Source organism: Culex pipiens, chromosome 2 (genome assembly GCF_016801865.2).
Source record: "Culex pipiens pallens isolate TS chromosome 2, TS_CPP_V2, whole genome shotgun sequence".
Taxonomy (NCBI): Eukaryota; Metazoa; Arthropoda; class Insecta; order Diptera; family Culicidae; genus Culex; species Culex pipiens.
The window spans coordinates 213,321,481-213,348,095 of NC_068938.1; the positions used below are offsets into that span (position 1 = coordinate 213,321,481).

The 26,615-nt window shown below is 38.4% G+C and overlaps 2 protein-coding genes across 8 annotated transcripts in view; both read left to right on the forward strand.

Moving 5' to 3' along the window:
* The first annotated feature begins 3,095 nt into the window (after positions 1-3,095).
* LOC120416853 (5-hydroxytryptamine receptor 1A-beta) lies at positions 3,096-4,695 on the forward strand. The gene is made up of 2 exons (XM_039578743.2): positions 3,096-3,551; positions 3,610-4,695. The coding sequence occupies exons 1-2, from the start codon at positions 3,192-3,194 to the stop codon at positions 4,669-4,671; spliced, it is 1,422 nt and encodes a 473-aa protein (XP_039434677.1). The 5' UTR covers positions 3,096-3,191; the 3' UTR covers positions 4,672-4,695.
* Positions 4,696-5,276: 581 nt separating this feature from the next.
* Positions 5,277-26,615, forward strand: part of LOC120416814 (sphingomyelin phosphodiesterase) — a 31,496-nt gene continuing 10,157 nt past the window's right edge. For 4 of the 7 annotated variants that reach the window (XR_005605393.2, XM_039578693.2, XM_039578692.2 and 1 more), the window contains exons 1-2: positions 5,278-5,523; positions 13,908-14,097. The gene's annotated coding sequence lies outside the window, so the exon portion shown is untranslated. Of the gene's footprint in view, positions 5,524-13,894; positions 14,098-26,615 lie in introns of those variants that run through there. The other 3 variants (XM_039578690.2, XM_039578691.2, XM_052707456.1) reach the window with 3 other exon arrangements.

Below are 26,615 nucleotides of genomic sequence, written 5' to 3' on the forward strand. Positions count from 1 at the left end.
AGCAAATCAAATAAAATTGATTGGTAACTAACTATAGGTAGTAAGAACGTATTAAAAATGCTTATTATTTATTTGTGACCACAAATCGGAGAATGATGCAAAAAATACCTTTGATCAAAAATCGTAAAAATATGTACCTATAACTTGACAAATTCATAAATTCTTACATTTTTACCAAAAAATATATCTTAAGTATTTTTTGATACAAATTTGAATACTATAAAAAACGATGAGAAAAAAAAGCTATAAACTCTTAGATATTTAAAAACCATAGGCAATAATTTGTGACTACAAATCGCAAAAATTTAAAACTAAAATTAAAAAAAACAGAATCCAATTATCTTTTGCAGGGCCTTCCAAAGTATTATACTACAAATCGGAAAATATAAATAGAAAAAATAGATTCTCAGATATCATAAAATTATCAAAAAATCAAATTATTCGCTCTACAGCATTGCCTTGGCGTTCCCGATTACGGGATTCCTACTCGAAACTAGGTGTCCGAAGGCTTGATTGTTGAGGCAATTGCAAACCTCTTTTTACACCTAAGCTTCCATCCACCCCGGGATTCGAACTGACGACCTTTGGATTGAGAGTCCAACTGCCTATCAGCGACTCCACCGGGACAGGACCCAGGGAGAAGACTCCTACACCTGGACTGAGCTATCGACCTAACCTCTAGGTTAGACCGGGGCCAACATTTACTTCCCCATCCGACGGAAGGCGTGATCAGACAAATCTCTCAAACAAAATTTGCCACCGGGACCTTCTGGGATCGAACCCAGGCCAACTGGGTGAGAGGCAATCACGCTTACCCCTACACCACGGTCCAGGTATTATAAATTCTTGTATTAATTTTTAATTTTGCCTGAAGCATCACTGTTATTATACATTTCGTGATAGTTTTTGGTCCAACATTTAAACCAGGATTTTTTTTTATTAAATTGTATCAGTAATATTCTATTTGCTCAAATTTGTCTAATCAATTCATTGCAATTCTTATCAATCAATTCTTAATAGAATTTACAACACATATTTTCTCTTGTAAGTGTGGCAGAAATTTTTTAAACTATTGATGTATTTTTTTCGTATAATTTTATATTGTCGAGCTTAATAAGTATGACCCCTAAACTACGCTAGAGTGATTAAAAATGTTTAAATCCCAAATGGCGGCTTATATGGCGGTGACGAAATATAGAATAAATGCATTTTATTATTTAATAGGCAATCAACTATTGACTATTTGGCTAAAATGGGGTCACAGAACTCGAATTTGATGTTTAAAACTAAAAAAAGAAAAAAAGGAAAAAAAATGATCGTGATTCGAAACTACAGATAATCGACGCCTATATGAAATTATCTTTGACACAAGATATCCTTACCATCACGATTTCAGGTTGCAAATTATTAAAAACACTTTCTTATAATAATTACATTTCCTTTACATTCTAAGTGGTATGGCTAAACACTCTTCATCTTTGTTGTATTTTTCGTTTTATTTTTAACTGTTCACATTCATTTATTTACTTCAAATTGTTTTACATTTTTGCATTGAATCGAATACATTTGGATAAAAAAGAAAAAAATAACTTTAACAACTAATCCTAACTTAAAACAAAAAAAGTAAATTAATTGAAAAATTCAAAATCATTGGAACGAGTAAACTTTGAACTGTATTTTAAGATAAATCCTCCAAGCGTTCTTACTTGTTTCGCACGATATTTGCAACCACGCAGTGTTGTTGTCATCTCTATGAAAATGTTCAAAAGTTCTTGTGGTGAAAACAGGTCACTACTGCCTTCATCCGTTGATGCTGGTTGGTTTTCCCTCGGTTGCTGACTGAAGCCTGGAGGTGTTGTATTCTCTGCAACTTTTTGCCGCTGATTCAACGGCAATGGTTGCAGATTTGGAATTTGGCTCCAGGTGACGCCAAAGCAGGAAAATCCACGTCCGTGAAAGTTGGTGGTGTTTTGCGACGATTTGGTTGGTGCCTCGTCGTCGCTTGCTGCCGAATTTTTACAAACTCAGCACGTTTTGGGCAGCTTCGATTCTTGGTCGAATGGTCGCCACCACAATTGAAGCATTTGGCTTCGATGTTCTCGTTGATTGTCTCCGCAGGTTGCACAACGACTCTTGACGAAACAGTTCCTTCCACCATGTCCAAACCGCAAGCAGTTCGAACATTGCGTCATGTCACGGTGCACTGGACGATAACGTTCCCAAGTCACGATGATGTTGAAAACTGCCCGAACTGCCTTCAGCTCAGACGGCGTTGTCGATCCTTTCTCGAGATGAACCAGGTACAGTTGATCACGATACTTGATGTCCTTGTTATGTCTCGTCATCTTGAAGACTTCAATCACGTTCAACTTAAGAGTTTTGAGCTCTTCTTTCAGCACACTCACATCCATGTCTTACAGGCCTCGGAGGACCTGTTTCATGGGGCGTTTACCTGGATCGTCATGGCTGTAGTATTCAATCTTTGTGTTGTTCAAGAAATCCCGAACGTAGTTGTAATCCTGCCAGGCAGAACTTTGAGTCCATCAGCGCACAAGCGAATGGAAACTCGTAAAGCACCAGATTTGATCAACCCGGTCAGCCACTTTCGCACCGAATCCGATGACGATGTTTTCACAAAAATCTACTCACTCACGTCCACAAGGGGGTAGCGAACTGGTTTCCAGACGAATTTTGAGCGTCCTTGCTCAAACTGCCTGGCCTTGCAGGTAGCGCTTCGCATTTTTTTTTGCACTTTTTAGCAATTTTTTTGGTGTGTCAGGGACGCACGTCTAACTCGCTTCTTTGCTAATCGCAGGTTCAAAAAACACGTATTTTTTCGTCGTTAATTAAGATGAAAAATTAAAAAAAAAAATAACACGAGCGAAAGAAAAACAAAACGTTTTGCATCTAATTATTTTTTGAAAACTTTTGTTTTTTGACAAAACCTTGAATTCCCGGGAAATATCCCATTCTTTATCATCGCGACTTTTCCAAGCAATTGATAACGACGAAAAGCCGATTTCCCGTCAATCAACCAAAACCTATAAAAACGATAGCCAATCCTGGTCGTAAATTTCATTCGCGCGCGTCCTCCACCACGAACGTCAACCCACGTGTCTGGGAGTGTGTGTAACTAACTTCGTCAAACTCGCAATATGGTGCCACGTGGATAACCCACAATTCCAAGGATAATGTCCCTGGAAATCGCTCCCCACGTGTACCAGTGGCTGACGGCGTCCAACTTTACCGCCGGAACGCACCAGGACCTGCAGGAACCGATGAGTCGCGACACGAACCTGGTCGGCTATTGGGAGCAATCGCTGAAGAATCTTACTACGCAGCAGCGCACCGTGTTCACCGTGGTTGTTATCTTGGTCGGGGTGTTGGCGATTTTCGGGAACCTGCTGACGGTTATTACGAACGTTCGCCGGAAGCAACGGCATCTGTTCCGGGTTTGTCTGCTGACGCTGGCCTTGAGTGACATTTGCTTCGTGACCGTGACCTCGATCGTGTACTTGTCGCAGTTCAACACGGAGTACAACTCGTTGTGGGTAGGTTGAAATGTTGCTGTTTATTCAATCAAGATTGCTAAAATGATTAAATTTTCAGACATTGGGAGAAGTGGCATGCAACTTGGCACCATTCTTCCAAACTATGGCCGTCCTGGTCAACAGCATTACCCTGGTAGCGATCGCTCTCGATCGCTACATGGCCGTTGTACGACTGACTAAAGGAATTTGGGAACCAAGTGGAATCTTTTGCATCATCTGCTCGATACTGATCTGGGGCCTCGCAGCTGGTATATCTACCCCGATGCTAACGCTCTACGAGATTTACAACGTGGTCGTCCTGCTAGCTGATCCAGCACATCCGAAAGTTATCACCGGATACTTTATGGCTGAAATGTGCGCCACGGATAAGACCAAGAACGGCTACTACTTTGGAATCGTGTTCACGGTGATCTTCCTGCCAGCACTACTGTCCTTCCTGTGGCTCAACTCCGTAATAGCCAAAGAAATCTGGACCCGTCGTAACCCGATCCAAACTCTGGCCAACCTCCCCAAGAAATCCAAGAAACCCTCACCAACGGACACCTCCGGAGATCGCAAAACCACCACCACGACCAACATCAGCTCCACAATCCCAATAGGTCGTCACACCTCCCAAAAGTGTACCTGCATCAACTGCCTGGACGTTAACTCTCCACCCCGGGAACCACCTCCACCGCCCCCACTCCCACCACGACCATCAACCCACACCAGCCCAGCAACCAAGGACCGAAAACGGCGCCAACTCCGCATGTTCAAGGCCATCGTGTTCATCATAGCGGTGTTCTTCTGTTGTCGACTCCCGATGTGGGTCTACCTGCTGGTCAAGCTGCACGGAGTTGCCAACACCAACTCGCACTGGGTTCTGCACTACACCTTCGGGATCATGGCCATGGCCAACTGTGTGCTCAACCCGTTGATCTACACGTTCCTGAGTGAGACCATCAAGTTTAGCATATTCTGCAAGACGCTGTGCGTACGGTTTTGGGTGGATCCTTGCAGAAGGAGTTTGGACCGGATGAAGACCAGGGGTTGGAAACCAAAGGAGGAGGTTCGGAAGCAATGCTGCGCGGCAAGTGCCAAGCGGACATCCCATCGGGGTGGGATATTCTTCGGGGATTAGTGTCGTGAGCGTTTGTTAGTTGTGATGAAAAGTGCAATAATTTTCAAAAATATCAAACTTTGTGTTACTGTGAAAGCAAGCTCGTTTCAGTGAGATAAGAAAGAAAATCATTGAACTAAATGAAAACGCCTGAATGCTGGCAAGCAAACTGTCTCGATATGGTGAAAATGGCTAGGGATGATAAAAAAAACTAAAAACTAAAAACTAAAAACTAAAAACCAAAAACAAAAAACAAAAAACAAAAAACAAAAAACTAAAAACTAAAAACTAAAAACTAAAAACTAAAAACTAAAAACTAAAAACTAAAAACTAAAAACTAAAAACTAAAAACTAAAAACTAAAAACTAAAAACTAAAAACTAAAAACTAAAAACTAAAAACTAAAAACTAAAAACTAAAAACTAAACACTAAAAACTAAAAACTAAAAACTAAAAACTAAAAACAATTTTCAATTTTGATTTGATCACCCCCACATTCCTCTCTTCTCCCGAGTCGCGATCTTTCTCTCGCGCTCTCCATCTCTTCGAACCGCGCCGGTTCTTCAAACCGCTCTTCAGCACCGCTGACCGTTGATACGCGACTCCAGGCCCTAGGGACGATCACTGCTCGCCGCCAGTCGAGTGTTGGCCGCGGTACCAACCGGACGTCGTCTTCGTTTTTTCTCCCCCTCTAACTCTGTCGTGTTGACCGCGCGCGTGCTGCTCTATTTTTGATTCCGTATCGCGGTTGCGAGCTTCCTGGTGGTCAACTGGCAAGTGACCCGGAACAGGCGGTTTCGTCTAGACGGCTTGTGATCAGTGTGGATTACTGCGTGGAGAAAGGTGGAAATCGGGAGCAGTCTTCTCTTCAGAGGTTGGTTGGGTGAAACAAGTCGCAGCGGATCTCGGACAGCTCGTCGGCGCAGAGAGATGACCTGGTAATCCGGTATCGCTCGCGCTAGACGGTGTTCCGCGACGGCTGCTACTGTGCAGGGTTGAAGAATTGGCGTGGACGAAACAAGAGTGTTGAACCTGGTCCTAGTCTTGCGTCGTACGGAGAAGTGGTGGTACGCAAAGTGGTTGACCTAGCCCGCGATAGTGATAATTGAACTCGCGATCGTTGGCCGTTGCGAAACTCGTCGTGATCTCTGCGGGCTAGTGATGGTGTAGAATCTAGTCTTGACCAGCGGTGTAAACAAAGAGAGCGTTTAAGGTCCGTCCGTCGGGGTGTTATCTGCGGTCAGTCCACGCAAGTCATGCTACCAAGTGATGGTGTGTTCGAAGGTGCCATTGATCCCTCGAGTTCTTCCAGCAAATCCGCGATCGTTCCGCGCCTTAGGTGGGCAATTTTCCCATAACCAAACCGAATAATTCAGCGCGGTTAATTGCAAAACACATACCGCGTGATTGCCGACACGTGTGGCGAAGACCCGCGGGTGGTAAAAACCAGTGAAAAAAAAGAAAATTAACAACTTTACCTGATCGCGATCGTGGTAACGTAAAAAAAGGAAAACATAATCAAGGGGTAGCAGGAAGACGGACCCCCCTTGCTAAGATCCTCCACGGAAAAGTGAATCGATGGAAACCGTTTCGAAATGGTTCGCAAAATGCCAACAACTGTAGCAACAACAACAACAACAAAAGTTGAAACGATCGAAACGAAAGAGAGAAGATAAAGGCAAATTTTAGCAAGTGAAGCAGTGAAGTGCGCAGGCTAACGAAACTCCTTAGGAGAAGTTGTGTGTGTGTTTGTGCATGTGGACTAGAGAGTTGAATAATTAAGAAAAAACGAGCTTATTGAAGCTGAGAGTTTTCGGTGAAAGATAACAACAAGTCTGCACAAGTCGAGTGGTTTCTCCTCGATCGATCGAAGGGAAAACCAACTTTTAGTTTCGAAAAATGTGTTTAAAAATGTCCAACACCTCAAAAAAAACATAACTCCACACAATCCGACCTAGATTCGGAGAGGTGACTCGACGGTATCTGGGCTGGGGAGTACCGTCACTGAATGCTAATTGACTACCGGCCAAAACCACTTCTGAATGACGAAGACGGAGACAAAGTGTTTCATAGTTGTCCTTCGCGCGTGGAGTTGTTGTGAAGTTTGCAGTGTGATGTGACGAATGACGGTCTCATGTGGTGTAGAATTGCAATTGCAGTAAATGGACGTGTGATTTAGTGCGGGGTGTCTGCTCTTGATGAAGGCTTTTTTGCGTCACGGATTTGGATGCTCAGTTTTCAATGTTTGCATCAAATAAATATCAGATCTTTGTTTCTAATGGATACGTAAAAAACAACAGTTTTGTTTCTGGAAAGTTTAGCCACATGATTATGATTTATATTAATTATTTACTTGTATTTTTTTTGTCGAATTCGAGGTCAATGACATAAAATAAATCAATTTTGAGTGGCATAATAAAAAAAAATCTTCTGAAAATTCATCGCCAAGTATTGATTATTTTTTCAAAAATCCCTTTTTGGGAAAGCAATAAAATATAAAGTTTCAATGAAATGTATATTATTCAGCCTATTAAATATTTCTAGAACGATGCAATAATATTGAAATATGGAAGGTTTTGTGTCATAAAATTTAGTCATTAGTTTGCTTAAATATTTTGTGAACAGAAACCATTATTAAACAAATTGGTTCACTCGAAAAATTCTATGATCGCAACTTTTAGTACCTAAACATGTACAGTCCAGACTCGACTATTATCCGAAGTTTTGTATTTGTTGTATTTGTAGGACTTCGGACAATCGAATCTTGAACAAAAAAATGATTATTTCGTATTTTTATTAATTCGAGTTCTGGGACCTCATTTTAGTCAAATCAAAAAAAAAAACAAAAATTTCAATTCTTTATTTATACATGTAGAGTAAGGACTGCTCCTTTTAAATTACTACAATCCGAGTTCAAGAGTGTGTAGTTCTGTGAATTTTTGGTTACCTTTTAGCATACCAAATACATTTTTTCAGTTTTTCAACACCGCAATTTTAGCCGCCATCTTGGATTTAAACATTCTAAATCACTTCTATAAGAGGGTCATATCGTCGCCATCGTGCTAACTTGTCGTACGTGCATTTTGGGCCAAATTGAGTTAAGAACGCCATTTTGTGCAGCTCACAATGCCTCACCTTTTGACCTTCACAGATCCCCAAAATTCGATTTCAATCCTGAGATATTCAACAAAAACCGAAAAAACTCCGTGCATTTTTGTCACTTTACATATGAAAGTAGTTTCAATCTTGTCGTGCTATCTTGTCACTCCATGAAAATTGATGCAAGTGCGACAAAAGGCCAAAGGGATTTCAGGCCAGGAAAGTCAGGATGCGTTTGTCGCACGTACAAGCTAGACTACCGTAAACATTTGTAATTATAACTCGGGACTCCAGCAACCAACTTCAACCAAACTTTGGGACAATGCACAGAATGGTGAGCCAAACAAAACGTGTTTGTTATAGTTTACATTGCGTGCTCTCGTTTTTGAATATTCAAGGTCAAACATTAAAACGCGTTTTTCTCGGAACGTCAAAATGGCGGGTGCGACAAGATAGCACGACGACGTCGATATTCAAGTTACGGAGTTTTTTTTTAAGGTCCAATAAACCAAACTTTTAATTTTTGCTTTTTGGGTGTTTTTAATACCCCTGACTCAAGGTGGTTTCAAAAACACCCAAAAAGCAAAAAAAAAAACTGGAAATTTGGTTTATTGGACCTTTCAAAAAAAAAACTACAGAGTTCAACAATTAAAAACAAGACAATTTAAAACAAATCGTGATTGGTTAGCCGAAGTGAATTTTTTAACGAGGCCTTCGGATAACCTATAGCTCATCGCCTTATTTTTCAAGCTATTTAATTCCGTAATTTTTTCGATTTATATTCAAAAAAATGTAACTCGGAATCCTGTAAATTTAGAACAACCATCCCAAAAAGAGAATGTGCAGCGATAAAAAATACTTTTTCAAATGAAACGACTGCCAAAATTATGGTAAAGAATAACAAATAAATAATTGTAAAAAAAAGCTTAAACATATTTTTTCAAAAAGCAAAGGATATTAAAAGAATTTTTTGATTGAAAATTCGAAAAATAACATTCACAAAAGAAAAACAAATACATTCCGTTTGAATAATTGAAGAACTTCAAATTAATAGTTTAATTCAATGTTTAACTCGATCAAACAATATTTCGTAAACAGTGAAATTTCTGAAAACTAATTTTCGATTGCAAATTTGATTTCATGTTCAAAATTTTAGTCAGCGACAGAACTTTAAAAAATAAAAATAGGGTCAAAAGTATAACTTGAATAAAAATACGCTATTTTACTGTGTTCCTTTTTTCTGAATATCCCGTATCAACACCTACAAATTTGCCGAAGACGCCTTATCGATCAGAAATTCCGTCATAAGATATAGATTTTTGTGTGGACAGTTGGTAAAATTGTATGGATACTTGTAATTTGAACAAATTCAAAAAATACAAAAACAAAATGAACGAGATAGCACCTAAAATAAAAAAAATATATAAATAAAAACCCATTTCCTTCAATTTTAGTCAAATCATTATATTCGACTCAGTTTTGGACTGCTGACATTGCAGACCACGTGCACTAGCCCTATTTGATTTTTTTTATCATGTTTCGAGTCAAATATGATCCAAAAAATGTTTTAAAGCTCTGGAAGGTATCATTTCAGATCGGCCATTTGGCGGCCATGTTTGTTTTAGAAAAACATTCTGTTTTCTAAAACATTTGTTTTAGAGAAACATCTTGATTCAAAATATTTCAAACAAAAAATAGTTTTCTTGTGTTGTTTGTAGAAGCATTTTACACATCGTGATTATTTTTTAACTGCAATTTACTATTTCTGGACCCTGTATTCAGAACCATCATTGACAGTCATTGTTCCAAAATTGAAAGACACCTTCTACGACCTTAAAGTCTGGAGTTTTTTTTTAAAAAAAAGGTCCTATAAACCAAATTTTCATTTTTTTTTTGCTTTTTGGTTGTTTTTGAATACCCCTGACCACGGCTATGAATCTTCAAGCAATTTCAATATGGCGACTTGTATCAGAAGAAAGTTAAGCATTTTCACTAGTTCTTACTGTTCTGTGTTCTGCGTGCACGTCCGCAAACATAGACCACACACATACTAACACAAAGCAGCACCAAGAGGCAAAAGGTGATTACGAATATTTTTGACACTTTCGTTAAAAATATGCGGTTTTGCAAAAACAAATAACAAAACCAACTTTTAAGTGTAGTTCGACTGTCAAACTTGTAATTCGTTGCTGATTTGTTCGAAAATTTGTTAAAAATAATAAGTTTTTTTGCAGCACCCATTTTGGACGGACATTTCTGTTGTTACCTTCTGGTTCCTTGGATTGACCATGGATAATTTCACAGTGTAATAAACAAGGCAGCTACCACCACGTGGAGCCACTGTTTCGAATGAGAAAATGATACAGGTTTTTCAGATGAGTTTCAATCCCGTGCCCTGACTCAAGGTTCTGTAAACCAAATTTTCAATTTTTGCTTTTTGGGTGTTTTTAGAACCACCCAAAAAGCAAAAATTGAGAATTTGGTTTACAGGACCTTTTAAAAAAACTCCAGAAGTGATTTTGAAGTTTAAATCCAAGATGGCAGCAAAAATAAAAAAATAAAATTTATCCTGCAATTAATTACTCAAATTTTATGAAAAGTAAAAATTAAAAAAGTGAAGAGATTTGTCGACGATTTGCTTTTAACGATTCCATCACAAAGTATATTCAAGACATTCGATTGTGGGATTTTCGGTTCAATGAAAATGTATAATTTTTATTACTTTTATTGTAGAGAAAAACAGCAAAAATAATATTTGTCGCTTACATTTTCAAATGGTCCTATGTAAAAAAACCCATGGCGCATTGGTAGTAATCTAGATCAAAAAAAAGATTGATTTGTTAAATACCTTCTAGAAGTATTCCAAAAAACAATATTTAAAATAAAATTCAGAAAATATATCAATAATGGCTCGCAATAACACACGATGTTGCAAATGAGTGCAGCCGAACGCATATGCCAGCAACTTCAACGCGATCGCGATCGTGCAACGAAGATTGCTGAAAGTAAATCAGCGACTCAAGCCCGACCAAAACCAGCTGTTCAACAGCACCTATTGGGTAATGCGTCGATGACGGAGCCACCACCACCACAAAACCGGGTCCCCATCAATGGTCAAGCGACGCGATGGCGGCCTTACTACGTTTGGAGTGTGCAAAAAATCCCCGTTGCGTGACCGACCTCTAAAGAAGATCACATCACAAACACTGCTGGTTGGTGATCATGCAACAGAGAGGACCGGAAATTAGTTACCGGTTGACAAACTGTTCGGTCGATTAATGATAATCAACATCCGGCTTCGCCCAGCCATCTTCAGCCTTATTTATTTTTCCCAAATCAGTTATGGGTACATCAATTGAGAGGAAATTGCACCTTTCTTCGCCCTAATGGATACATATTCGTCTTATAGAAAAATTTAGGCCCAAAATAGGTCCACCGCCCCTATTTTCAACCCGAAACCTTAAAAAAGAGTATTCAAAATCGCTCGGTTCGCCCAGTTTCGCGCCGCGTCCACACACACCTCCCGTCAATGGAATGAAAGAGAAATGGCCTGGACCCGATCCGAAGTAAGGCAAAGCCATTGTGTGGTGTGTGTGTGTGTTTGTGGAATTACTTTCACCTCGAATGGAGACGCCGCCGCCGCCGCCACTTTTGAATTGGCCAATGTGTGTGTGTGCGGCTCGGCGAGCTTGTTTTGATCAAAATCGCAAAGATATGAATTTACGACGCCCCAACACATAAACTGTTGAACATGAGTAAAGAGAGAGGTGGGTGGCTCCCCGTGTTAGGGTGTTGCATGTGGTGCAATAATTTGTATGCATTTTGCTCTCTGTTTTGCACTTTTGCATAAGACTCAGCATAAACGGAAAAAGCATATAACAACTTTGCGAAAAGTACTTTTTCATCAATTCACCTAACTTATTAAAAAGTGTTTTTTTTATATTTTATGACCTTTTCACGATAGTAATTTCGATAAAGTACAAAGAGGTAAAATGTTGTAACCAAAATTTTGTTAATTACGGTCAAATTATAATATTTTGTTATAAAAAAAAACAAAAAAGCTAAATTGTTGAAAAATATATTTAATAAAAATAACAACTTTCAAAGGCTTAGGTTTGAATTATAATTGAACAAATATAGTTTATAATTTATACTAATAGGCTGAAGGTTATAATCCTTCGGTATTATAAAATCTCAGATCAGGAAACTGTATTTATAAATCAATCCTAAATAATTATTTATTATTATTTGATTAATATAATACCGTTGCTAATAATTTTAATTTTCACGAACTTGCCCGTCCAGCACAGCAGTAATTTTCTTTTCCTTCAGATCTTATATATTTCGAAAACAAATCGTTGTAAAAATATATGTTGCAACCTTTTTTGCCTTTTGTTTTACTACAAGGTCAGAGGCTCTGATTTTACTTTGAATTTTTGGCGTCCGCCATTGGATTCGAAGCAACCTCTGGATTATTAGTCTAGCGCGTGATCCGATTGATCTATTCAGGTGGACTTAATTAGATAAAATATATATGTTGAAAAATTGCAGACTTGGAATCTTATATCTGAAAAACATGTTTATTTACACTTTAAAAAATTAAAACTTTATTTATTTTTTTCAAAATGTCAATAAATTTATATTTTATTCCGTTAAACGTTAACGTAATTTTTGCCCCCTGATTCTATAGAATTCTATACATGTGTTTAATAAACTGAAAAAAAACTTTTTTTTATTAATAGAATTGTATGGACAATAATTTTTATAAACTCAATACAAAAATACAATATGTGAAAATCTGGAAAATAACTTCCCTTTCCTTTGGAAAAATAACAGAAGAAAATGGGTCCTGCTCGGAAATCTAAATTATTTTTAGTCTCGCCGCATCTTCGACTAAAAAAAATGGTTGTTCAAATTCCAAAAATGCAAAAATATTTCAAAATTTCTACCGTAAAACAAAAGTAAACGAAGCTTTAACACCCCAGAGACGATGTAACGGGCTTTTCACACCCCTTTTTCACACTCCTCATCAAGCTCCTCATATTCAATGACGCAATTTTTGCATAATTACGCGCCAAAGTTATTCAACTCCCATATGGACATCAACCCTTTTGCTTGAAATCCCACCGATGATCTGCAGAAATGGTTTTGATAAACATCTTTTTTTTTGCTGCAATTACTCAAACCACCATGTGTGAAGAATTACTAGCTGTTTGTTCCAGGAAATTGTACCTCACTCCGTAACGCTTAAGTTGTTCAACTTGAACTCAGCTGATCTGACGCCAGTATAAAACGTTTGTGTTTCAACATTGCTAAGAGCATTCCGAACATCAAGCGGTGTTCTCAGAAGCTAATTGTTTCCGAATAGTATACGCTGTTCTGTTTGAAAACTATTTTAATTGTTTTTTCTTTAGGAAGAATTAATTGAAGAGATGCTTCATTAAAATATTTATAATTTCTTATAGATTTTAATCGTAATATTGGGATCAGTAAAACAACAACAGGAAATCTTAAAATACGCAACCATTGACGCAATTGCATTTCTTTCTCTGCCTGAGCATGTTTTGATTACGTTCTGCCTTGAAAGGTCAAACGTTGACGACCAGCTACAATGTTCACACAGATTGTACGTAATGTTAGTGGCAATTTCAAGAATGGTGGTGGTGGTTAATTTATTTCAGGCAGCTTTAACAATATTTGTCATTCGCTGCCTCTTTTTCCAGAATAAATTGTTCTAAATAACTGTTCTTATCTCAGAGTGCAAAATAAACAACTGCAGCATATCATCTTGACCTTCCATAAACAGGAAGTTTTTATCACAAACTGTGCTGTTTTTCAGCAAAATAAAATAAAAACAGATTGTCTATGAGGTCTGTTCACCACCAAGACTTTTTATTTTGATGAGACAAACAAAAATCCGTTAGGAATTCATTTAGGCTCAAACTTGAATACATAACCACAAATTTTGGGATGATTCACACTCATCTACAATGAAAAGTAGCTTCGCGATGTCACACCTTCACTTTCGAATTGATAAACCAAGCAGTTTTAGCACCGTCTCGTACGCATCGCCAAATCTCCCCCAAACAACTCCACGTAACGCGCCAAAATATTCAACCTTTTCCAGTTGAGGTTAATTTCAAGTGTAAATTTTTGCAGCAAAACTTTCTAAAGCACTCGTAAAACGTGGCATTTCGGAAGACGCAAAGGAAAACCTGTCCATCAACAATGAGTTCGCGAGCCAAGGACGTACCGTTGTAATAGGATTACACTCCTGTTCCGTGCAGAGCTTAGCGGAGAACCTGTTCGCAGTATCGGAACCTCGTGGACACTAAAATTATCTCGCCAGGTGAGTTGTATTTCCAATCTAAAATAAGCCATTCCAATCAAAACAAGATTACCTCTCCTTCATACGACGATTACGCCCCAAGGTATACTAAAGCTGTGCGCCATCTGTTGGCGCTTTCTTTACAACCTGTCTAAAGCGCCACTAAAACGCTTTCACACAGACTGCTATAAATCCGCCAAAACGGCCTCGAGTTGGCCTAGGTCAGCTCGGTCGTGGCCGCACCGCTGCTGGCATGCTTTCCACCGCTATTACGTCCGCGCATTTCTCCGACCGTGGCGATAAATCTAGGTCAGGCTTAGACACTGGATGGGGGAGGAAGATCGTCAATCTAATCCACACCCCCGCACTCTATTATATACGGTTCAACTTTCCCTTTTAATGTGGCGTGTGGCGGCGACTCTGAATTCCGGAACGAGGAAAGGTTGGCCACGTGTCTGGTGTCTCCTCCCCTCGCGGCGCCACCGCAACAAAACCGGTAGTCCACACAACCCGAGCGAGCTTTGAGGTTAAGGAACTTTCAAAAGGTTCAGCTCGCACTTGTTCGGTGGAAGTTGGAGGTGTGACCGCGGGAACACGTGGGAAGCTGGTGCGAGCTTAGAACGTGCCGAAAATGTAAACAAACGAGTCGACGACGAGATACAGGACCGGACGCGATACAATGCAAGGAAGAAAGGCCAAAAGACGTATAAATCATCTGGTCGTAAAAAGCGCCGCAGCCAAGCTAAACAGAAGGCGACAGATGAACTTTTACGAACTGTTGACGGCGGCGGCGGCTTCGACAGATAGACGGTTCTTCCGCTATTCTTGGATGGGTGCTTTACCGGCTATGATACTTGGACGTAGGGACGTTGAACCTTTTTTTGTGGAGCTTGAGATACGTTTGTTTACATTTGTTTTTGTTCAAAGTCTGTTGAGAATGCACTTCAATGAACTGGAAGGGCTTTTAGTGCGGGGTTCAGCGACTTGGGCAATTGAAGCTCTGGCTTCTGGTTCGATCACCTGTACTTGAAATTTACCGTTAGATGAAAAATCAAGAGCCGTATGCTGAATTTAAATATTTGACTTGAACAACTTTATTTAAAACTGTTTAAATGTAAGGCTTGGTCTTTTAGAATTATGAAAACATTTTTATCATCAGATTATAGAAAAAATCCAAAATGATTAATTTGTTTGTTTTCAAAAGCATGCTACATAAGAGAAAAGCATGTGTTTTCACCAGTCACCTAATGTTGGTATATTAGTATTTTAATTAGAGGTGAGTAAAACCGCTCTTTTTCAGGAGCCGCTCATTTTCGTTTACTCATTAAAAAGAGCGGCTCTTCCGCTCTTTTTAAAAAAAAGTATGAAAAAGCTATTTTTAAGAATGGTGCGATTTTTTAAATTCGTTTACTAGACTTTTATAGATTTTTTGAAAATAAAAAAAAACGAGAAGATGCGGTTGGAAACTATAGTTGTTGGTGGTTTCTACTTCAAGATTTCTACTCAAACCTACACGTGAGAGAATTGCTATTCGTTTTACGAAATTGCGCTTATTTCTGCCAAAATTGAACAAATCTTCAGTTGTGTGCTATCTTGTGACAACGACCATTTAATACTTTTCGAGAAAATCGATTTTTAAAGTTTGATGATTAATATTTTCAAAACTTTGAATGGTAGAGCCAAACTTTTTGAAGCAATCAGTTCGTATACTATCGCTTAACAAACGTTCCAAGTTTCAACTAATTTTTTTACATCAGTTAAAAGATACAGTAAATAATGTAAACAAAAATCTGAAAAGCACGTGTCACAAGTGTGTTTCGAAAGTAAAATTGTACTACGTGTCACAAGTGTGCATATAATTCCCATACAAACTAAAATAATCTCAAATCAATGGTTTAATCGACTTAATCAGTATATTTTTATAAACAAAAGGTTGCATTGCCTTTAGAAAGTATGTGTGTACATAAATTTGTGAAAAACAAGAAAAAATTTCCACATTTTCCAACACCATGTATGACGTGTTACAAGTGTGCACAAATTTTGATGATAAATTGGTCTATGTCACAAGTGTGTATTGCGATATCCGGGAAACGGAAGCGAGTTTCCTAATACGGGTTAAAGCATCTTGTAGTGTTTGTAAAGTATAGCAAAATGTCATCATTAACTCATTTTCGACCAAAATGGTCTATGTCACAAGATAGCACACATCTGACGAAATGCTGATATTTAATTTGGAAAAAATATTCTGCGAGCTCTTTTTCACATTCTGATTCTGAATTCTATAAATTTTTAAGTTCAATCGGGCAAGAAGAATTAATTTTTTATCAAATCTCGTTGGCTAGTTGTACAATGAAAAGCTTTTTTTCTATTTTGTTTAGAAAATCATTCACCTTTGGAAAAGACACCTCAACGAAAAGTGACGATTCAGCTCTCAAAATGTCGGGAAATAGCCCCTCTTTAACCTGCCGTTTTTTATGCTAAAAGTACGTGGAACAACTTTTTTACAATCAATGAAATATTTGAAATTTTATTTAAATTTCTCAGAAACAAATTTAACACTAATTTTTTTTGGAAATTCAATAAATTATATGTATAAACAAAAAAAATAGAAACAAGTTAAAAACTCATTCCATCTTGAAACGATTCTTTCAAAAGACCGGAGTATCAAAAAGAACCGCGGCTCTTTTTTTGTGAGCAATGGTTTGTTCGCTCTTTTTAGGGAACCGGCTCTTTGAGCTGCTCGCCCTTTTTTGCCCACCTCTAATTTTAATGCTCTATTACACATTCTAAAAAGTTTTCAACAGATTTAAACTAATTAACAACTTAGTTGGAAATGAGAAAACAAGTTTATATTAGAAGTCTTGCAAAAAAATTTATGCATATAGTGATAATCTGCAAATTTGACAAAAATTGGGCCGAATCTTTAATCTATCAAACAAATCTTTGCAGGTTAAAAAGTGTCAAGATAATAGCAAAAGGCAATTCTAAGTTGTTCTAACATCTTAAAAATCATCAATGATCATCAAAATTATTCCAAATTCAGTTTTTTTCAGCAATTTAGCAATTTAAAAAGAATTTTTACCTTGTGTTATAGCACAGAAAATTGTATTTTGGTCGTGTAAAACATGTAAAAAATAAGAACTTAAAAAAACTTCAAAAAAATAATTTTTAAATGTTTTGCATAATTGCACTTTTAAATAGGAGAAAACATTATTTTTCTAGACTTTGCAGAATACATCAAGTTTATCAGAAAAATCGTTTTCAAGATACATTTACCTTAAGTTTTTCACTCTGTAACGCGATATTTTCGGAGGTTCGATAAAAATATGTTCAAACAAAGACCCTTTGGCTCAGACACCGCCAAAATGACATTTTATGTTTTTATACGACCTTTTCAAAAGTTTTGCTATATTTTTTTCAAGCTACACATTAATTTTCCCTAAAGGACAAAATAATCACAATTCTTCTATGGTTTTTGCGAAAATAGTCAAAGTTTTGATTTTTTAGCCACCCTTATACGGTGCCCTTATAGCCAATATATATATATACGAATTGCACTCATAGCTGTCGTATTATATACAGTCTAGACTCGAAGTTTCCGAAGTTTCGATTATCCGAGGTTCGATTATCCGTAGGTTTGTACAGGACTTCAAATAATCGAATCACGATAAAAAAAATGTTTTGTTTTTTCTATTTTGGTTTTTACTTTTTCTTGTTTTTAAGATTACATTCGAGTTCTGTTACCCCATATTATTTGATTTGATTGCCTATCACAGGCCTGCCCATCGTCCGGCCCGTGGGCCGTTTCCGACCCTTGAAGCCATTTCATCCGGCCCGCGACGGCTTTTCAAAATAATTCTATGACCGGCCCTTAAGGCTGTTCATAAAATATTAAATAAATAAATTGATTGTCTGAATCAAAAAAATAATCTTAAGACCAAATTTTGTAATATTATAACAAAATTTTTTATGTTTGAATTAAATTCTTATAATTTCTACATCGATATTTCCAAACTGAAAAATTTTGCAAGAAAACAAAATAATCCATTTCGCAAAAATTGTGAAATTTATGAAAAAACTTGGATTGTTGTCCAAAAATGTACAAAAAGACACTACAATTAAGTTTCTTTCGGTTTTTACTGTGTTTACTTCAAATCGAAGTTTTTTTTTTCTATTTTCTATATTTTTAAATAAATAAGTAAGCAAAAGCTAGCTTAAATAAATAAGTCTAGCAAAAGCTAGATCGCTGCCAATATTTTAAAAATATAAAAATAATGTCTCAATGGGGCATGAAATAAGAGAGCAAAAATATATTTTTGCATAAACCTTGATTTTGGAAAATAACGAATTGATGCATATTTTTTTTGTGGACTTTTTAAATTTAGCTTGTGTTTAAAATCATTTTAAAATTTTTTTTAAAATATTTGAATAAAGGTGCACAAAAACGCAAAAAAAAGTTTGTTTTTAAAAAGGGATATTTGAATCCAAATTTCGTTTGAATAAATTTTATCATGTCTCATTGATTTTTTATATCTTGGTGTTGAGGAAATTAAACTTCAAAAATTGCAACGACCATTGAAATTTGAAAGTTTTTTTTAATAAAAATTTGCAATCGTTAAAAACAACAACTATACTATTAAACAAACAAAAATTAGAATAACTCAAATAAACTCATTTTTGAATGTTATCCTTGTTTTTCATTCATAAAATCAAGATTTAGGAATCTTATTTGCAACACTAGTTCTTTTATTTATTTTTTATAATTAAACAAAAATGTGTTAACTTCTTCAACTTTTATCAAATATTAGTTTCGGCCACTGCTTCAGAAACATCAGATCTGGCCCGCAGGGCCAAAAGGTTGGGCACCCCTCTGCCGTTTTATGGCGATATGATGTATACGCCATTTTGGACATTTTCAATTTTATTGTACAGTCTGATAAAGAATCTTAAAAGCTACCTCCTGACGAAAGAATTTTTCAAAAAACTGCTCTGGGGCCCATTTTATTAAGCAAACAAACAATGATGTATACGCCAATTTTATTCATCATGATGTATGTATACATTGAGAATTGCTAGAAGTAAAATTCAATTCTGTTTAAATGTTGATTTAAGGTTTTGAAACCAAGTCAAGACTTGGCAATATTTTATTACATTATTTTGATTTAATTCTTAAGAGGACGTCCAATAGGCGTCATCCATAAAGTACGTCACGTTCTGTGGGAAGAGGGGGGTTTTGAGTAAGCGTGACATTGCGTGTTAAAAACATAGGGAAATCGTGACAAAGGGGGGTGGAGTAAATTTTGGCTGATTTCAATGTGACGTACTTAATGGATGACACCTTATCCACATCCACGTATATACTTTTTTGAAAATTCTAAACCCACCCACCTCCCTTGCGGACAATTGTTCATGCAAAAAATGTGTTTATGGAGCGTAGACAATCGCTAAGGGAGCGTTCTTTTATTGCGTAACGCAAAAAATCGGATTTTTAGACCCCCTCCTCCCCCTCGTGACAAAATTTCCATACAAATTTAAAAAAAAAAATGTATGGAGCGTAACACGGCATCCAACCCCCCTCCCCCCAACTGCGTTACGTAATAAAAGAACGCTCCCTAATACCCTCCCCCTCCCCCTTAAAGTATCCACGTGGACAATGCAATAAGGGATCCGCTCAGCTGTCAAAATAGCTTCGCTTCGCTAGGAGACGGTGATTTTAGCGGATTGCAGACTGGATTTTCGCCATGTGATGTGATGATTGTCTAAGCCCAAGTTGCCTAGGAATCGATAATTGGGAATAGAACCAATTCCACCTGAACCAGATTCTCACCACCATGGCAGCCGTCCATTGCCGGCCGCTCCCATCTCCACCGCGCACCAGGGACAAGGAAAGGGAATTGGAAGACGGGAAGTGTTGATGCTCCACTTTTTTAAGAGTATTAAGGGAAAATCTCCACGGTATCCTCAAGTAAGTTTCGCTTGGAGTTGGACGGTTTTTGGGAAGGTGAATGGTCTGAGGAGCCACCCTAGGCGAGTGGTAACGACCGTTTGCATTGTTGTTCGAATTCTTCGTGTGTTCTCATTTCTAATGGGAGTGCTTTCAATTCTTCTCATCTCTTATTGGATGAATTCTATCAGTCGTCCAGGCTATTTATAGCGAGGTATTTTTAGATTCTATTTCAACTGCGCTTGCTAATCTTGCATGCAATCTTGTTTGAGTTCTGATGTTCAACTTGCATTCAATATAGCCAGCTTTGATCAAGCAATGTATACATACATCATTGGGAAGTAAAAGTAGTGATTTTTTATTGCTATTTTTTCGGCCAAATGATGTTTGTGGTTTAAAATCGTAGAGAAAAAAACAAGAAATTTTGTAGGGGCCACATTTTTAATGTACTTTTTATCAGTTTCTACAGAGCAGACCTTAAATTAGTCATTTTAAATTGAAAATATGAAAAAAAAAACAGAAAATCGTGTCTACAGCAAAATCACCCCAATGGCGTATACATCATATCGCCGTAAAACGGCAGCCTGGTCTATCAGATCTATTAAAAAATGCGTTTTTTCAATGTTTCTTCAACGTCATATTGACCGCCATTTTGGATTATAAATTTCTAAATGACTTTAGCATAGTTTAGGGGTCATACTTAAGCTCGACAATATTTTTTTCGTGATTTGATTATCCGAAGTGAACATTTTCCAATGCTTTCGAATAATCGAGTCTAGACTGTATAAAGTACTGTCCATCTTACCGGCTGCCCATGCCGCTATTCTAGCAAAACAAGATTGCAATGAGTGACGTTCGCGATTACAGCTTGTTGACATTCAGATGCAACGCTATTGCATTTAATCTAACTCGCTATAATCACAGCATTGTACACCTTGCCAGATCATAAACAAGCCTATGATTCACAGCTAGAATTATTGCAGTGATACTTATGGATTCGTGCATCACGTGGTATTATTTAATCAGTTATTTAAAATGTAGGAAATAACAGTGTTACAGTGTTGCTTAAACTCACCTCCGCAAATCTTTCCAGATGTTTTTACTTTCAAACTTATCTCCAGACAGCTTTAAGTTATTCATCTTTAGCAACAAAAGCACTACATTTTGACGGATTTCATCACATCACTCAGCAGTGGAGACTCACCTCACTCGAGAGAGATAGAGAGGCTCAAGTCTGGCGCAAACTTTCACCCATATTTTAAGCTCCTTGATCCTCCTGGCCCGGAGTCTGCTTGTGGCACTTAACGCCCATCAGAGTTGCTGACAACACAGGCCGTTGTTGGACAGAACCAAACAATTGAGAGATAAATATTCCCGCAACAGGCCCCCGGAAGTGATGCTAAACGACGGTGAAAGTGTGATTAGGCTAACAATAGGACTTTTATCGAGTAAAATGTTCACAAATCATGGAAAAATATAATAAAAAGCTGAATGTCAACTGTTAAGGTACATTCGACTTATATAACAGCAATTGGCAAAACTTGAAAAAATCGATGCCACTCGTTTAATTTCGTATTTGTCTAGCCACTAATTTTGCTGTTCACCGTAACGGCAGCACGCCGAACCCCCCATTGGAGCTCAGAGAGTTACGTGGTCAGGACCGGGTCTGGAGTGCGACCGAAAACGCCTCAAGGGCTCTTTTCGGCCAAATTAGCTGGTAAGCGTCAAGCAATAACACAGTTTTTGTTACTGGACAGACAGACGTGTTTTTATTTGAGGTTTGAGGAAGTTGAATCCGCGGATGCAACTAATTGCGAGAGGTTGAATTAGGCTGACGGATGATAGGATTATGTTGATTGGAAAATCTATCAAATCGATTGTAGGCCAAGATTTTTTTCTTTCTCACTGAAGAATGGGGAAATTTTGGAGAACTGACTGCAGCTAAGCTTCTATAAATGTTTAATGCTGTTCACTATATAATAGTGAGCAAAAGTAATCTTAAATAGATTGGTAACAACAACGACCGTCATGACATTGAGTTTAAACGGTTCCAACCGGCAGTTTAAATCAATCACGTTTTCGTGACAAAACAGTATACGACGTCGGCATCGGAAGAAATGCATTTTAAAAACACACATACCTTAAGTCACTGAAGCAGCGCCTTTACTAAAGCCACCACAACAAAGCTAGCAACAGTTTTCAAGCAGCGATTTTATTTTTTTTTTTTTTTCCTTAAATATTTATTTGGCTTCTTATGATTTACACATTTTTGGGCCAGGTTTTAACGATTTAACACTGAATTTCTTTATTTTCTTCTTCTCGGGATGGCTGAAGTCCAGATCTGGTGTGTCGTCTTCAGTTGTTTGTCTTCTGGGATCGTTCGGTGTTTGCTGTGGAATTTTGTGATCGTTGATTGTGTCGATGGGTGTTGGTTTTTTGTTTTCACTTTCTTCCATTGTTGCTGAACCACGTGGCTTCGCGGTCAGCTTCTTTTGTTGTTCTGTATCTCGTTCGTTATTGTCGGTGACGGTATTCTTTTGGATTTTCGTTTCGTAGCATTTTTGTCCGGTGTGTAGTTTGCGGGAGCAATGGCGGCATGTTTTTGTTTGGTGGCTGTACAAAATGTACGCCGTTTCCTTTTCGATGGTCTCAAATGATGGAATTGGTTTATTGATTCTCATCCGCACCACCCTTACTCCGTTCGGAGTTCCGGGGAAAAAATCCCTCCAGACTTCGTCCCGGATTGATAGCACATCGCCATATTGTTGAAGATGTGCTGCTATCAGGTGGTTTGGCATTTGAGGAGGCAAATCGTGCACCTTTACCTCCGTGGCACCGTTCTCCACAAAAATGGGGATCAGGTACTTTTGGTTTTGGTGGATCATGAAGTGCTTAACGTTGTGGCTTTTTGCAACACTCCAAGCAAGCTTAGGTGTTGTAGCTTCGATGATTACCTGGTTCTTGGAGATATTCCACTGTAAGGTGCGTACAGCCGAGAAATCAAGTTCCAGGTCCTTGGTAAGAAATCTTCTTATTTTGTCCATATCAGGAGAAACTGGCAATACGTTGAAATCGATTACCAGTGAGTTCTTCCGATAATTTGACATCTTGAACACGAGTAATGACGACCTTGGGTCGTACCGGCTCACAATAGAAAGTGAAGAATTGCACGGACGTGCGATACACGTCCACTCTGGCTCGCGTTTGAGACTCGACTGTGAAGCAGCGATTTTAATTGCCTCTACCTCTTTTACCAAGACACGAACCTCCCATTAACCATTAGCGCGCAAAACTCCTCTGCTGGTGTGGTGGCTGATATTAGTCGGAGCTGCACAAATAACAGTTTTCCTGTTGGAAATGTTGCCGGATTGTACACACATCACTCGGTTACAATGGTGTAGGACAAATCGCGTGACTTAAACCTAATCGGCTCTTGATGGCAGGCGCGAAACCATTGTTGAAGCACTCTTGCCCAAAATATGCTTTGCATATACGGGAATCATTTGCTGCATTTGAAGGTTAATTGAGGGTTTGTTTTAACGAACTTAAAAATATAAAATCTACACCTCGCGAGAAACTACATTGTAGTGTAAAAGTGAAGATTTATTAACGTCAATTTGAAACCAGGTCAAATGAAAACATTTTGGAAACTTCCATAAATTACAACAAATTTCACCCCCTCTGATTATGAATCACAAATAAATAAAAGGTTTTGAACCTAACACCTACGAAATTCATGCAGACATTGTTGAAATTTCAAACTTTTCTCATTTTAAATTCAGGTTTAAGCTGTTGCATGCGGTACGGATTGACTCAAGGCCGACGAATTGTCGCGGTTCGATGACGATCCATGATTATTTTCATGAGATATTGGACGAAGAACTCTAAAATCATCTTACTTTGTATTTTTCCCAAGATTCTGAAATTTGTTAAAATAGTTACAACTCAAATTTTGAATACCATTTCTGGATCAAAATATCCTGCATCCATTTGTCTGTGTTGGATGTTGTCATTCCAGCCATCAACTGAAATTTGCCCAAACCGACCATTTTCGCTGGCGTTTCGTTATTGCTATTTCGAGGAAGTGTGTGACGGATCACTTTATAAAAAAAAATCATAATGCTTAAGAAATAAATGTAAAACCAAACGAGTATCACTAGTTCACACATGAGATTGATAGAAAAATATTTGTTATTCTTGAGTAACTTCTATATTATAACATTTTATAACATAAAAATAAATAAATATGTAATGAATTTCAAAATCGGAATTTTGAAGATAAAAATCTTAAGAAACAAAAAGTACCGAAATCCAAAAATCATTCATTCAAAATTTCAAACGCAAAAATTTATAGTAACAAAAAATCTAGAATTTTAAAATTCGGAGATCTGGGGATTTTAAAACTTTAAATAAAATTCGTACTAGATTATTCAAAGGCCTTGCCAATATCTAAACACTCCGGAAAATCGAATCACAAAATTTTTATTTTTCTCAAAATTATGGTCTCTTACCAAGAGTATGACTTTGAAAATGCTCCAAAATTACCAGATTTTCTGTAAATTAATTCAACTCAATTCGGTTTTATTGGTGAATAATCAAGATACAATAAGTTCTTTTGAGGTACATAACAGAGTTTTGGAGTTCCTTACAGCTGTGTGTTACATCATAATCCATTTTGGAACAGTTATTGCTTGTAAATAAAGGTGTCACCAAGAGTAAGAAAAAAATAAAAAAAAACTTACTAAAATTGCAAGGGAAAGGGGATAGAAATAGAAAAAGCTTAGAACTAGATCACAGTTTTTTATCCTTTATAGATGTGCTTGATCATCAGCTCCCCAAGGGCCAGGAATTGCTCCGCCTTGTTACGGCAGGTCCGAAACCGCGTCATCATCTCCCCTGCGAGAGCAAAGAACTCTGGCAGGGTAAAGAGATCTTCTCCGGTAACTTCTTGCTGGGCCGTATTGCCACTGCCGGCAGCGACCACGCTGGCGAACGATCGCCCCCATCCAGGAGGGAACGCTGAGTTGTTCGCTGGAACCGTACGATGACCAGCTGCCGGCACGGTTTCGCTCGTACTTCGCTGAGGAGGGTGGGACGCTGCTGCTTTCTTCTTCCTCTTTTCCTGCTCCTCGAGGTAGTTTTTCCGTGCGCTGCATCCACGGTAGTTGCTGGTATGGTTACCTCCGCAGTTGGCGCACTTGATGCGCGCCTTCGTTTGCTCTGCCTTGTCCCCCAAGTCCACTTTGCACGGCAGTGCACACGCCTCAGAGAGGTGTGATTCACCGCACTTCACACAGCGGGGCGGGAGGTTGCAGTTCCGCGAGCCGTGGCCGAATTTCTGGCAACGGTGGCATTGTGCTGCGTCCGACGGGTTCTTTGAGTAGAACCGCCAGTTTACCCAAAACCCGTCCAACGCCTTAGTTCGCCGCAGGTCTTGAATTTTGACGGTGCCGCGGTCGAAGTACAACAGGTACAATGTGTGTGTACCTGTGACTGTTGTCTTCCGCGAGAGCACTTTTATGTCACGCGGCGTTATTCCAGCACCCGAGAGGTCCTTCTTGAGGTCGGAGATCGGGCGGTCTTGGTACCCCTGCAAAACGACCTTAACGGCAGTCTTCTGCACGGGGTCGAATGTGTAAAACTTGAAGTTTTGACGCTTCAATTTCTCCACAACCAGGTCGAAGTTCTTTTCGTCAAATGTGTAAACTTGCACTGACGACTTACCGATTTTCAGACAATATCCGAGGCCTTCCAGCAACTCGTCAATATCGTCCGCCAACGTGTCCAAAACAAAAATTGGAGGTGGTCTACGTTCCTTTGGAGAATTGTTCTTTTTTGGCGTCGACACTTTTTTCCGTGCACGCCCGTCATCGTCGTCGTCGTCGGTAGTGCTGCTACCGTCGGTGTTGTTGTTTTCTTCGTCGTCACTCAGCATCTGGAACTCGTTCCTGATGGGGATGTTGGCGGATGTTGATGTGCCACTGGTCGTGGCACCGGAAGTACCGGAACGGGTTCGCACTGGTGATCTCGGAACATACCCGGGATGTAGTAACTTTTTGTCGATTCCATCTGCGCTCACGCTCCTTTGCGCGATGGCGGCCGACACGGCGTTGGTTTGTTTACCTTTTTGCACACGGCCGGTAGACGAACTTCGCGGGTTTTTCGAACTGCCACGGCCACGGCCGGCTTTTGGCATGCTGCAGGAGCAAACTCGCGGCTAATCACGGTAAACTACGGCGAAAAAAATCGAAAAAACGATGGAGCACTGAGCACTTGACTGCTGCTTGCTCTCGTGCGTACACGGAGGTGTGTTTAGGTATTCATATTTTTGTATTTTTTGAGTTTTTGAATCCATTATTTATATACATTTTTATTTTTACGTTTTTAATTTTGGAGCAATTCCATGTCAATGACCCTCTCCGATTTCAATGAAACTTTATAGACATGTTATCCTACGCTTATATAAGCAATGTTTGTGTATATGGAGCCAGTTCCACTCGAAAATGACATTTGAGAAGGGCGTAAGTGTTTCAAATATTTTTGTATTTCGTAATTTTAATATTGCTGTGGTCCAAAACAAACTTGTAGGAAATTT

Bases quoted from the DNA above. Each gene is read 5' to 3' on its own strand.
- LOC120416853 (XM_039578743.2), top strand. From the start codon at position 3,192: ATGTCCCTGGAAATCGCTCCCCACGTGTACCAGTGGCTGACGGCGTCC. The intron at 3,552-3,609 runs GTAGGTTGAAAT...TTAAATTTTCAG, and splicing joins CGGAGTACAACTCGTTGTGG to ACATTGGGAGAAGTGGCATG.